The sequence below is a fragment of the Lithobates pipiens genome, unplaced genomic scaffold, assembly GCF_037356315.1.
Source record: "Lithobates pipiens isolate NorthernLeopardFrog02 unplaced genomic scaffold, aLitPip1_a1.2 Scaffold_8, whole genome shotgun sequence".
Lineage (NCBI taxonomy): Eukaryota > Metazoa > Chordata > Amphibia > Anura > Ranidae > Lithobates > Lithobates pipiens.
Window position 1 is genome coordinate 438954539 of NW_027507903.1, and position 15091 is coordinate 438969629.

At 42.7% G+C, this 15091-nt stretch overlaps 1 protein-coding gene across 1 annotated transcript in view; it reads left to right on the forward strand.

The window, feature by feature from the left end:
- The window catches only part of TCOF1 (treacle ribosome biogenesis factor 1), a gene marked incomplete in the record, with an annotated part of 159485 nt that overhangs the window by 92002 nt on the left and 52392 nt on the right, over positions 1 to 15091 (forward strand). Inside the window, 5 exon segments of the mRNA XM_077468300.1 lie at positions 1747 to 1953; positions 3960 to 4148; positions 4234 to 4425; positions 4514 to 4714; positions 11028 to 11213. Of these exon segments, the coding sequence (XP_077324426.1) occupies positions 1747 to 1953; positions 3960 to 4148; positions 4234 to 4425; positions 4514 to 4714; positions 11028 to 11213 (975 nt within the window).

Sequence of the window (15091 nt, forward strand, 5' to 3'; positions counted from 1 at the left end):
TTTCCACAACGTCCATATAATGCTTAGAATCAGAAGAGTAAAATAGCCAGCAAACTCGGGACACAAGCTCACTGCAGCTCTGGATTGCCAAAGAGCTCAAAAAGAAAAATTATTTATAGTGCTTACTGTTGTGTTAAGCCAACAACCCTTAAAATGCATGCACATATTATATACAGGAATGTAAAAATCAAGAAACCTTGTGGCATGACGGCTCCTCTGCAAGCCTAGGACCGCTCAAACATGTGAAACCGCTGAAGACGTAGATCGATGTAGGCAGCCCACACTGTTCTTACGCTCTCCTGGATCGCTGTAGCTCCACCCAGTACAGTTTATAGAGCACACAGTGGGCACATCTAGTAGTTAAGGTAATGGTTAATTTGGCCCAGCTGGCTCCAAACAAACTAAGCTTTAAAGTATACCTAAAGGCAAAACTTTATTTTTTTTTCTTTTTTTTTTTTCTTTTTTTTTTTTCTTTTTTTTTTTCTTATTTTTACAGTTTTGGATAGAGTGGAGCTGGATTAGAACACCTGTCAGTTTCTTTTGCTGTCTGTGCCCCTGTTCAGGAGATTCACCCTCCTCTATTTTTCCTGTTTACCATTATCAGTGAAAGTAAAAAAAAAAATCCCACATTTTGGGTTGTCTTGAGAAAAGTAATAGAGAGGAAATGTGCCTATGGAGACACTAGTTCTGGTGACCTGGGGGTCCACAGGAGATTCCCTTTTCATTTGCAGGGATTTCTTCTCATTAAGGGACAGGAAGTAAAGGCAAATCTCCCCAGTGGGACAAGGAGGGTTAATCTAAACCTTACAGGGGTTATAACCCTCCCTTACTCTATCCAAAATGAAGAAGAAAAAAAAAGTTTTGTCTATAGTTCTACTTTAATAAAACATGGAGATCCACTTTAAAACCATAGACCTCTGTACCCTAACTGTAATGGGGTGTAATTTATGTACCTCAAAATTACTGCCTCATAAGTATAAATCTACAAGAGCATTTCTATGATTTAAAATCCTATAATTTCCACAATTTAATTTCAATTATTTCTAGCCTGTAAACATACTTTTATGAGGTTTTCTGCACATTTGCTTCCTTGGGTCCCGTGACATGTATACATTATGCGCTGTGCCTGCCTTCTGAACTACAGAGGTACTGAGAAAAATTATTTCAGGAGTCCTTAAAAATTGAGTCAATAGCAAAGGAGAAGCTGAAAAGCATGCTGGGAATCCAGGAAGTTGCGGAAAGAGATGACTAGCAGACAGACAGAACTCGCAAAATTAAAGGCAATTTTTAAAGTGGTTGTAAAGGCTAAACATGTTTTTTTTTTGTTTTTTTTAACCTTTTATGCATTCTGAAAAAAAAAACTTCCGTGGTCTGCTCCCCCCACAGCCCCCCTGATACTCACTTGAGCCCCTTTGTGATCCAGCAGTGTGTACGGAAGCCTCGGCTGCCCTGGATCTCTCTCTCTCTCTCTCTCCCTCTCCCTCTCCCTCTCCCTCTCCCTCCCCTTATTGTTTGTAGTGCTATTCCAGTGCTGATGTTCTAAAACAAAAGTTTATGCTGTGACCAATGGATTTACGTTAAATGTCTATGTAGTTACATATTGCAATAAACTGAGCAGATAATAAAGGTTGCAACATTACATAACTTACAGCTAGCTATTCATGGGAGTTGAATACTTATGCAAAGCAATGGCAATGATGAACTTCATATTCATTGTTGTCTTGACTTTTTTATGTTTATTGGCAGGCTGAAGTCAAAACTTTAAAAACACAGAAAGCAAAACTATCTGCATCTCAACCGAAGACCACTGCACAGCCAGCAACACCAGCAGCTATTGTATCAAAAGGGAAGAGCCTTGTGACAAACAAGAAGGTGACCACTGTTTCTCAGGCAATGGCAGACAGCTCTGAAAGTACAGAGTCCTCTGATAATGAAGACCTTCCCCCAGCCCAGGTACTCGGTAGTTTGTTCATAGTGAATAAATTTAGATTATGGAACATACAAATTAACCACTTCAGCCCCGGAAGGATTTACCCCCTTCCTGACCAGATCGCTTTTTGCGTTTCAGTGCTACGTCGTTTTAGCTGACAATTGCGCGGTCATCCAACATTACACCAAAACAAAATTGCAGTTTTTTTCCTCCCACAAATAGCTTTTTTTTGGTGGTATTTTATCACCTTTGTGGATTTTATTTTTTGCGCTATAAACAAGAGTGAAAATTTTGGAAAAAAGCAATACTTTTTGCTATAATATGCCCCAAAAAAATATAAAATTGATTTTTTTTTCCCTCAGTTCTGGCTGGTATGTATTCTACATGTTTTTGGTAAAAAAAAATCACAGTAAGCGTATATTGATTGGTTTGCTCAAAAGTTATAGTCTACAAAATAGGGGGTCATATTTATGTAATTTTTATTATTATTTTTTTTTTATTAGTAATGGTGGCGATCTGCGACTTTTTTTTTAATTTTTTTTTATCGTGACTGTGACATTGCGGCGGACACATCGGACACTTTTGACACTATTTTGGGACCATTGTCATTTATACAACGATCAGTGCTATAAAAATGCACTGATTACTGTGTAAATGGAACTCGCAGGGAAGGGATTAAACACTAGGAGAGATCAAGGGGTCAGGTGTGTCCTAGGAAGTGATGCTAACTGTAGGGGGGATGGGCTCACTACCTGATGACAGAGATCACTGCTCAGGATGACAGGGAGCAGTAGATCTGTCATGTTGCTAGGCAGAACAGGGAAATGCCTTGTTTACATCTCCCCGTTCTGCCGCTCCGTGACACGATTGTGGGACACCGGCGGACATAGAGTCCGCAGGACCCGTGGGCATGGTCACGCAGTATGCGGCAGGCACACGCCCACTAGCCCGCAAATTTAAAGGGGACGTACCTAATGCGCTTATTTGCCCACTGCTGCCATGTTGGCGACGTACATTGGTGGTTGGCAAGTGGTTAAAGCATAGCATAAATGTAGTGTAAAGTAGAGTAGTGGAACAAATATTAGGTAGCAGATAGAGGTTTAAATTAAAATGACCCTGTTGCTTTGCCTTGCATATAAATGCACTGTTGGTCGAATATAATACTACTACCTGGCTTGATACAGTTTACGTTACTGGATAAGCACCCTGCTTACCTTCAACCAGTCAGGCACTATGCAGGTTGCCCAATCCATGCCTTTTAGATGGCCTGAGCACAGTGTAACAGTGAGGATGTGATTATTTTTCTAGGATGATCTAGGTCATGGGTCTTCAAACTACGGCCCTCCAGTTGTTCAGGAACTACAATTCCCATCATGCCTAGTCATGTCTGTGAATGTCAGAGTTTTACAATGCCTCATGGGATGTGTAGTTTCACAACAGCTGGAGGGCCATAGTTTGAGGATCCCTGATCTAGGTAGATCTTGTAGACTCCTTTGATATCTTATTTGCAAACTTTATTTTCAGCTACAGTGCCAAAACATTGTTCTTCACCTTTAGGCTGGGTTCACATTGCTGCGGCTAGGAGAACCGGATGTGATTCGCACCGCACTGCAGTGCATATCACATCCAATCTCTGTGCGATGCGAGTTCAGCCATACAGATAGTATGGCTGAATTCGCATCGCACCCGCCACAAACTCGCACAGGACCCTTTTTTTGGTCCGCAGCAGAATCGGATCGCATGGGTGTTCACACCATGCGATCCGATTCCTGTCCGAGTTTGCAGATCGCATCGCACCGCGATATGCGAACTGATCTGGGGGTGTCATTAAGGTTTCACTGACACTCCCAGCAGTCCGCATAGGGCAGTGTGAACTTCCGGCGGGAGGTATGCGATGCGGGAAAACGCCGCGGATTTGCGGCGTTCCCGCATCGCTCCAGTGTGAACCCAGCCTTATACCCAAGATTCTTTGCTGTGCCACAGAGAAAAAAAAAAGTTTTTGCATTTAATATCGTAAATTTTCTTACAGGTACCTAATATATCAGTGAAGGCTACCACACCTGTGGCCAAATTCACAGTACAGCCAGCTTCTGTGGCCAAACACAAAGCAAGCGGTCCTACCAAGTCAGTTCCAGGGACAAAGTTGGCAGCAGTAAACCAGGGAACACCTGATAGCAGTGAATCTTCGGATAGTGAGGAAGAGCAGCCTGGTGTACAGGTACAATAATACACAGACAGGAATTATTAACCATCACCAAGTGTCATTCTTGGGAATTAAAAATGTAGCAATTGATTTCTTTCAGAAGCTTGAGTTGTCAGTTGAGGTAAAACAGAAAAAGAAGCCAATGTCTGCTCCCTTATTGACTTCCACTCCATATGAATCCACTGCCTCTAAGGGAAAAGGTGCTGTACCAGTGAGCACTCATCCGGTAGAAAAAGAGACAGACATCTCGGAGAGTAGTGATACCGAGAGTGATGAAGAGGAGACAACGCAGGTACTTTGTGAAACTGCTTTGGGCTTTATCATGTTTACATGTAATAGTTTAAATATAATTCAACATGGGATTGGTTTTATGATGACAGGTTGTGACTCCCACACCAAGCTTTGTAAAGTCCAAGAGTGTAAGGGTTACAGACAAGCTGGCTAAAACCTCCACATCTTCAAATGCTGCAAAAGCAAAGTCTACAACACCATTTAAAGTTCCCCCCACACTGAAGAAGGATCCAGCAGAAAGCGCAAACGAGTCTTCGGATAGTGAATCTTCAGAGGAGACAGCTGTAAAGGTACTTTTTATTTATTTTTAAAAAAAATTTTGTCCTCGTCATAACATAAGTCATACATCACTTATCACTTTGATGACCTATAAGTTCAGTACAATACGTCATACTTGCCTGCTCTGTGCAATGGTTTTGCACAGAGAAGCCCTGATCCTCTTCTTCTGGGGGCCCCCGCCAGCTCTCCTGGCTTGGAAATTGATAACAGTGGGAGCCAATGGGATTTTGTAGGGATTTCCTCTTGCTTCCTGTTTCGGCTATGGGACAGGAAGTCTCCCTAATGGGACACCAGTGGCACAGAAATAGGCTGACAGGGGTTATAAAAGTTTTGCCTATAGTTTTACTTTGAAGTTTAGCATTAAGTTAAACTAAGGCTTTTCAACCACTTAAAGTCCACTATAGCAAGGGTATTAGTTGACAGACAGTATAACCATTATTACAGCAATGTAAGGTTGGTAGGTTCTTAATAGCATAAAGATCTTTATAGTAATACAAGGCAAGTATATAAGGTCATTCCCAGACGTGTCATTGAACATTGGTAATGTCCATCCAAGCAACACATTTGCAGAGCCTAGGCAACTCAAACTGGTATTATGGGCTTGATTTAGAAGCACAGCCTTGAAGTGCAACAGCTCGCATAATAGAGGGTGTCTGTGTACCTCATTTCTACAGACCATGCAAAGTAAATTGTTTATCAGAATTAACATTGGAAAATATGTTGTGACCAGGGATAGTGCTAGACCAGGGACAGACAACTATCGATCCCATAGTAGTAAAATATGGAGAAATCTATTTTAAAGCTATAATTTTACAGGAAAGAAATAAAAAAAAATCTAGGGACCAGTACCACGATCTCATTTGAATATGCATCCTCCACATTTTCCAAAATACAGACTAGCAAGTCTAAGGAAGCGAATCCACATTTGAAAAAACACAATAGTCAAGTTGATTTGATTTTAAATCGCTAGTAAACATTTGATTTAAATCAACTTGATTTAAATCCTATTTTTTTATAGGGTAACTGTCTCTCTCCCGCCAGCAGTAGGTGAGCGGATGCCTGCTAACAGGCGCTACTATGATGGATCTGAAATGACAGGTGCTCTTTAAGGCTGTATTCACACTTTTGCGACTTGGATGCGGGTTCCCTGTATCCAATTCGCAATAGCAGGAGAATTTGACCAGCTCTCTATGGAGCTGGTTCGCATATCTCCACTGCAGCTCCTGTGCGTCTTTTGGTCTGTTTTTAGGTCTGAATTCAGACAAAAATTTGAGCTGTAAACGGGGGGTGCACTGGACCCCTGCGCAGAGCCACGTGCGGTGATAGTGTGAACCCAGCCTGAATGTAAGGACTTATTCTTGATGGTGGTTAGAATCTTTAATATTTGCAAACAAAATTAAGGTTTCCTATTCAGAATAATAAGCTGTCAGGTGAGTATATCCGAACCAATTTAATCGTACAGTTTTGTAGTATACATAGATTTGCAAAACAGTGGGATAAAGTAATATTACTGAACTTTGTTTTATCCCATGGTTACTGTGAAATTGTGTGAATGCATCAATGCATGTTATCTCAGCTTGCAGAGCTTCGATTCATTGAATGAGTTTACCAAAAATGTAAATATTTTATAATATACAGCCTCATGCTACATAACTAAGCTCCATTTCATGCTGAATAAATTAAATGAAAAAGAACACAATATTTTGTACTTTTTGCGATTAATAAATATCGTGATTTGTGGGAAGCTCTAATTAATTTAAATCAATTAATTGAAATCCTGATTAGTGAACCATGATTATAGCAAAAGAAAATAAAATATAATGAAAAATACATATGTTGCAAATCGCAGAGATAGCACATTGACAAATCTCTACAGATTAATAATTCTAATGTACCTATCAAATTATTGACATTTGTGACCATGTGAATACAAGTAATTCTTCTCTCCAGCATAAAACAAACAACTGAGCATGTGCATGTTGGCTACTGTGCCGGTGTTGGCTGGCTTTCCCCAGATAGACAGTGCAGGAGGGAGGGATCTGTGCATACAGGATAAAACAGCCTTTTTACACAATGCAGAGGATTAACCCCTTAAAGTGGAAGTAAACTCCCCTATCGTTTTCAGCCAAGGAAGCTGCCATCTTTGCCTCTGTTTAATCTTCAACTGCTATGGTGCTGCACATGTGATTCATTATGACACCAGCCATTGGATGGTTTGATAGTTTGGCTGAGAGCACAACCAATGTGCATTTAGCATTCCCGGCATGCCTTTTTTTTTTTTTTTTTTAACTGTTTAAATCAATGGGTTTACTTCCACTTTAAGTTCCACAGTCAGTGAGTATAACAAGATGCTATGCTGCATATAAAGACTGAGTTTACTGTTAAAGGGTTTAGTAACACTTTACAACAGCATACCCCGTTTCCCCCGAAAATAAGCCCTACCCCCAAAAATGAGACCTTGCATTGCTTTTTGGGAGTGGCTGCAATATCAGCCCTACTCTGAAAATAAGCCAAGTCTTAATAACATGTAATCAGTTTTTGTAACAAGATTATATAATGTGCACTGTGTCTCCTTTTGTAACTTTATTGTGGAAAATACCTTGTATACAGTGCCACTGGGTGCTCAAGTGACCCACTGGAGATCTTCTCTTCTCTCCTCCTGACTGATGTCAGTGGGCTCTCCCTCTACAGTGCTCGTAGCGAGGAAGAAGAGTTTTGGTGGGTCATGTACTGTAAATAAGGTATTTTCCACAAAGTTACAAAAGGAGACACACTGCACCTTATATAATCTATTTACAAAATGGATTGCATAATTTTTACAATGACTTTAACCAGGGTTTATTTTGGGGATTACAAAATGTCATAATGCTAACTCTTGACAGGGAGAGAAGACAGGGGGGACCGGAACTTTAAAAAAATGTTTTTGTTTTATTCCAGATTTTTTAAAACCTAGAGAGGGGTAAATGACACAGCACAAGCACTGTGCAGGTTATCATGCCATGACTGTATTTGAATAAATGTAGATATTGTACTTGGAGTAAATAAATAAGACCTGCCCTGAAAATAAGCCCTAGTGTGTTTTTTGTAGCCAAAATTAATATAAGACCCAGTCTTCTTTTCGATGAAGCGCAGTAGTTCCCCTCTTCCCCGAACCATCTCAATCTGAGTGTAAAGCTGATATAACTTTGATTATTAGTGCAGTTTGGTCTGGCACCTGTCCATTAGGGACAAATCCCACTTGCTTAGGGTGGATATATTTAGACAAGATGCTATTTATACGAGTGGCCAACATTTTGGTCATTATTTTGAGATCTGTATTGATGAGTGAGATTAGGTAGTAGTTTGCGCAATCGCTGTGGTCCTCCTCTGGTTTGGGTAGGACATGAATAAAGGCATTGTCTTCATACAGTGGTAGAAAAAAGCCCTTTCTCAGATCATTAAAAAGGAATATAAGTGGGGGGGTATGTGTCAGGATCTTGGCGTATCTGCGATAGTAATGTCCGGAAAAAACATCCGGGCCCGGCACTTGCCGCAGCTTTATTAGTGAGTATGGAAAATGCCATGTGTACCAGACACTGTGGTAAAAGCTGTCATGGACCTCTCTTCACAAAGTTCCACAGAGCATGCTGTCATGATGTTGCATGTAACTGGCAGCAGTTCTTCAGCACTCTTAGGCCCCTTTCACACATGCTGATGGTATGTCCGTATTTCATCCATCTGTTTGCGGATGAAATACGGACATCCATTCATCCCTATGGGATAGCGGGTGTCTGCGGATGAGCATCCGCAGACACCCGATTTCGTCCGCCTCCGCAACAGTCCGATTCTGCAGACGGAGGAAAATCCTATTTTTCTATCCGTCTGCAGAGCGGATCGGACGAACACGGACACACGGTCCGTGCTCGTCCGATCCCCATAGAGGAGAGCTGACAGGGCGGTCCCCGCACAGTGTGCGGAGACTGCCCTGTCCGCAGCAAGCTCAGCAGGGACAACGGAGCGATCCCCGCTGAGCGAGCGGATCTTCACGGGGCGGATCATTACTGATCCGCCCCGTGTGAAAGAGGCCTTAAAAAAGCCTACGTTACAGCACTACAATGCATTAAAAGGAATCTTCATTTCAGGGTAGCACCCCAATACCTACCCCCTAAACCAGAACTGAGAAATATTAGGGGGTATACTGTTTACAAAACTTGGATTTAAAGTATAACCAAAGGCAAAATAATTTTTATGTTTTTAAGTTTTAAAGAGGGATTAAAACACCTGTCGGGTTTTTATTGTGGTCTGTGCCCCCATTGATGAGATCCACACTCTGTATTTGTGATGCTTATCATTTATATCCTTGTGACCCTAGAGACAATCAAGAATTCTCTCATTTTGGAGGGATTTCCTGTTTTGGCTATAGTACAGGAAGTACAGGGAAATCTCCCCATTGGAGCACAATTTGCAAAAAAAACCTGACAAGGTTATAACACACCCTTACTCCATTTAAAAAAAAAGTTTTGCCTTTAGACCCCTTTCACACCACACCGCCCATTGTGTCGGCGCTAAAACGCCGCTATTTTTAGCGGCGTTTTACCGCCGGATTTGCGGCGCATTTCGGCCGCTAGTGGGGCGCTTTTACCCCCCGCTAGCGGCCACGAAAGGGTTAAAACCGCCGGCGTTTTGCCGGCGGGAATACAGCGCTGCCCCATTGATTTCAATGGGGAGCAGCGATGGAGGAGCGGTAAACACGAACTCCAAAGAAGCTGCTGGCAGGAGTTTTTTCTGACGTCCTGCCAGCGCACCGCTGTAGTGTGAAAGCTAGAGGTCGACCGATATGGGTTTTTCTCTGGCCGATGCCGATATTTAGAAATCATGGCGGCCGATAGCCGATATATGATGCCGATTTTTTTGCGCCGATATGTTAGGCCGATTTTATTTTATTTATTTATTTTTAATTCCCCTTGATCTAACACACCCTTCCCACTGGGGCGTTTTAAGGCGCTTTTGGGCTAAAAATAGCGCCTGTAAAATGGCTCCCCTGCAGTCTGTGAAAGACAGAGTGCTTTCACACTGAAGCGATGCGCTGGCAGGATCTTAAAAAAAAAGTCCTGCAAGCAGCACGTTTGGAGTGGTGTATACCGCTCCTCCACCACTCCTGCCCATTGATATGAATGGGCACCACTGCCGAAGCGCATGCAATGCGATTTGGCAGCGGTGCTTCATGGGCGCATTTAACCTCTTCCTTGGCCGCTAGCTGGGTTATATGTGCCCCACTAGCAGCCAAATAGCACCGCTAAAATGATGGTAAAGAGCCGCTAAAACTTGTGTTTTACCATCAACGCCTGCCCGCTCCAGTGTGAAAGCGGCCTTCATAAGTGATACAGAAAATTTCTTACACTTAAACATTTATTAAACAAAACAAACCTCCAATCAGTTTACTTGTATGTATGATTTAGATAAGAAAAATATATATATTAAATAAAAACAGGTAGTCAAAACTTTTGGACAAAAAAAAAAAGGGGTTACTTTACTGTTTTTATTTTATTTTTATTTTTTAAATAGTGTATTTTTTTCCCAAAAAAATGCATTTGAAAGACCTCTGTGCAAATGCCGTGTGACATTAAAATATTGCAACAACCGCTATTTTATTCCCTAGGATCTCTGCTAAAAAAATATATATCATTTTTGGGGGGTCTAAGTGATTTTCTGGCAGAAAATACTGGATTTTTACTTGTAATCAACAAGTGTCAGAAAAGATTTAGTCTTTAAATGGTTAAACTGAGAACTTCTACACACAGAGATGACTTCATTCATTGAAGTGTAAACATTGTATCTTTCTGTTCTTTTCTTGGCAGACTGCCCAGAGAGGAGGAAAGTGTTGCTATGACGACTCAGTCAACTTAGACTGACTTCTATACAGAAGTCATTTCAAAGTCCCTCTGTAGTTCTAAATCTGCTTTTTATCAGCACAAATCGGCCGATGCCGATTATTTAAAAAACGGCAAATATCGGCCGGCCGATATATCGGTCGACCTCTAGTGAAAGCCCTCAGGGCTTTCACACTACATACAATGGCGCAGCTTCTTTAGGGCGGATTGCAGGCGCCAATTCTAATGCTATAGCGCCTGCAAAACGCCCTGGTGTGAAAGGGGTGTTCTACTTTAAGAGATATTTGTAAGATATTCAAGATGTGGGGTTTTGCCTTAAAAAAAAAAAAAAAAGTAGAATGTTTAGCCAGGATAGGCTATCTGGATATAGTGTACATAAAGATTCCTGGAAATCAGCTTTGTTTGTTTTGACTTTAAGGTTCATTAAAAATTGTGTTAATTGTTGGTTGAATAGGTTAACACACCGGTACCTACTGCAGTGAAAGCAGCTCAACCAAAAGTCTCTGGAAAGTTGAAGACACCCAATGTGACAAGTCCGGTGCCTGGTAAAACAAATGCCAGTAGCCAACCAACCCAGAAACAAGTAGATACTGACAGCTCGAGTGAGTCTTCAGATAGTGAAGAGGAACCTGTAGTTAAGGTACTTTAAAGTATCATCAATATATTGTACGAGAGTCTAAGATGTTTTACACCTTCATTCACTATTACAAGATGGTTCCTTGTTGGATTTTTAACCTGAACATCATAGAAATGATCTTGGAGCAAGGCTCCCTTAGCTTGGTTTCAGATAGGCTATTGTAGATGACAAAGCCAAGTTTAGCAGGGGGAAGTCTTGCCACTGGCATCCACAAGAGATACAAAAAGTCAGGGGGTATTTTAACCCACAATGAACTTCACCTTGGAGTAGTTTATTCAGTGGTAGATTCATAGTGAAAGGAAGAGTCTGGATCAGTTTATGCTCTACTTCCTTACAGAATAATTTTCAGGCATTATTTATGATGAGGCTTCCAATTGACTGCATGGACCTGTTGATGCCAACACAGAAAAAAAAGTGGTAGTGCAGTGGTTGAAAGATGAATTCTTGTATCATTTACCTATGGAAAGTGCTGTTCCTCTATTTGCTATACTTTTTTTTATCAGGCATTAGCTCTTCAGCTGCAGCTTGTGTAGGATCATTGCTGACCAGATTGATAAATGAGAGATTAAAGTGGTTACAAACCTGAGACGTCAAATGTGAACAAAGCGCATTACTGTGCACTTATCTTTTCTTTATCGTACTTCATGGGACACAGAGCCTTAAGTAATTACATAATGGGTTATAGGCCACCTTCAGTTGATGGAGACTGGTTATACCCCATCCAGGAAGTTCACTTCCTATATAACCCCTCCTCCTTCCAGGAGCACATCAGTTTTTTCGCCAGTGTCCAAGTTGTTGATCACGAGTGAAGATGTGCTCTGAGGAGCTCCACTGGAGGGATCCATGCTCGATTTAAATAACCTCCATAAAGACCAGATGCATCCAGAGTGCCTCTAAGGCCTAAAAGGATGGTACCTGGGGCCTCTTATCCGAAGGAAGAGGTTTTGCCTTTAATGCCTCTTTGTAGGGCTGGACACAGGCTTTGGTCTTGCTACATTACCTAGCTTTCCTGGTGGGGTGCTTTATAGGTCCAAGGGAGTTGGAACCCCAATATCTAGGGACCCGGTCCTTGAAGGTTTGATAAACGCAGCCCGCCGTGATGGGTGAAGGTTGAATTATCTGTTAATTCAGCAAATCCTGCGGCAGGGATAAGGTAAGGGAAGAAACTTGGGTTTTAAAAACACCTGTGTATTTCTTCCATTAGGGAAAAAATGTTGTCGCGCCAATCTCCACTAGAGGGAGTCTATGCACATACTTTACTCTGTTGTCTTCACAGGAGGACGCACGGCAGGCTAAAACAGATAAAGCTACAGCTGTGACAGTCTCTCCTTGCCTGATGAGGAGGAAACAAGCAGCCTGCAACACAGGGACGCTGGAGCAAACTGACATTCCTGATACAGGAAGGACACCTTTTTCCCGGCACTAGGCTGAACTGTCCTGCGGCTTTAAATGTCATGACTATTTTCAGCGATTACATGCAATTTGTATAGTGCCTCTGTTTTTGTACTTAGGAATATGCCTACCATAAAAGACGCCATAAAAAACTAAAAAGTAAAGGTCTCACCCCCAGGCCTTAGGATCTTGAGTAGCATTTCCACGCTGTCATCCTCGCCTGATTTACCAGTTATGGCAAGCCAGGGTGAGCTATCGGAACAAATTGATGGTGCAACTGCTTCTCACATCTCAGCCCCTGTATACGTGACTGAAGATGTCCTTTCCTCCTTCCTGCAGGGTCTGGAAGATTGGTGGCTTTAATCGCATCCTCCTTTCATATGGATAGGAAGTGTGCTAGACGCCCCTCCCCCACAGTGGGCTCAGGATGAGGTGTTACCCTCAGTTGATCAGGAGGAAAAAGAAATTGATGATTCCTCTGTGGAGGAAACAACGGTAGATGAACCTTTTTCGGCCTCACAATCTGAGAAATTGCTGATACAAACTCTTACAGAGATGGTTCGTTCCACTTTCATGCTGCCCCTAACGCAGTCTCCTGAAAGCTTGGTTTCTTCCTTGGGTTCCTTTAAAACCACCTCAGCCTTTGCATGCGTTTCCTCCACATGCATTACTAGAACAGCTTATTTTTGCTGAATGGGATCATCCGGATAAGCATTTTCTCCCTCCTAAGAGATTTTCAATTCTCTATCCCCTGGAGGAGAAATTCTCCAAAAGATGGAAAATACCAACAGTTGACGCTGCGATTTCCAATGTGAATAAAGGCCTAACTTTTCCTTTAGACAATGCACAAATGCTTAAGGATTCAACAGATAAAGTTGTAATCCCTGTTAAAATCGACTTTTTCCATGGCAGGTGCCGTTACTCAGCCTGCAGTCGCTGCAATAGGCATATGTCAATCCCTAAAGGACCCGTTTAAACAGGCCCTTAGAGAGCTTCTTGCACAACAAGCTCGGAATTTGGCTGAACTAACAAAAGCATTGTTTTGCCATAGATGCCATTAAAGACTCTATTCACCAAGCGTCCCACCTTATGCTTGTGCATATGCGTAGAATCCTGTGGTTAAAAAATTGGTCAGCTGAAGCACCATATAAAAACCTCCTAATTGGGTTCCCTTCTCATGGGGAGCGACTATTTGGAGAAGACTTGGACAAATATATCCAAACAATTTCTAGTGGGAAAAGTACTCTCTTGCCAGTCAAAAGAGTATAAACGCCCTTTATTTAAACTGGCTTTTTCCCCTGCGCCAGGGTCTTGCGCCTCTAGGCAGTGGAGAGGGCCTCCGCCGTCAGACCCAGGCTCAAAAGTCCTGGGGTCGGAAACCTGTAAAGCAGAATCCTAAAGCCTCATCATGAAGAGGGCAACCCCCCTCACTAAGGTGTGAGGAAGACTTCTGCAGTTTTCCGAAGTCTGGAAAGAGGAAATTCAGGCCAGATGGTTCATCTCCATGGTAACGCTTGGGTACAACCTGGAATTTCGTGACTTTCCGTCTCGCTTCCTGAGGTCAAGCGTTCCCAAGGATCCAGAGAAAAGACAATCTCTGTTTCAGGCACTAGACCGATTAATATCTAAAGGGGTAATCGTACAGATCCCCACAAAAGAGCAAGGTCTGGGGTTTTATTCAAATCTTTTTATGATACCAAAACTAGGGATGCACCGAATGGGTTTTTTGGTGCCGAAACCGATACCGAAAATGAAATATACACTAGGCCGAAAACCGAAACCGATACCGAAACAGCACTGATACCGAAAATTACTGTTTTTAAAAAATATTTTTATACAGGAGGTGGTCAGAGACTGGGGACATGGTACAGGAGGTGGTCAGAGACTGGGGACATGGTACAGAAGGTGGTCAGAGACTGGGGACATGGTACAGAAGGTGGTCAGAGACTGGGGACATGGTACAGAAGGTGGTCAGAGACTGGGGACATGGTACAGAAGGTGGTCAGAGACTGGGGACATGGTACAGGAGGTTGTCAGAGACTGGGGACATGGTACAGGAGGTGGTCAGAGACTGGGGACATGGTACAGGAGGTGGTCAGAGACTGGGGACACGGTACAGGAGGTGGTCAGAGACTGGGGACACGGTACAGGAGGTGGTCAGAGACTGGGGACACGGTACAGAAGGTGGTCAGAGACTGGGGACACGGTACAGAAGGTGGTCAGAGACTGGGGACACGGTACAGGAGGTGGTCAGAGACTGGGGACACGGTACAGGAGGTGGTCAGAGACTGGGGACACGGTACAGGAGATGGTCAGAGACTGGGGACGTGGTACAGGAGATGGTCAGAGACTGGGGACGTGGTACAGGAGATGGTCAGAGACTGGGGACGTGGTACAGGAGATGGTCAGAGACTGGGGACGTGGTACAGGAGATGGTCAGAGACTGGGGACGTGGTACAGGAGATGGTCAGAGACTGGGGACGTGGTAC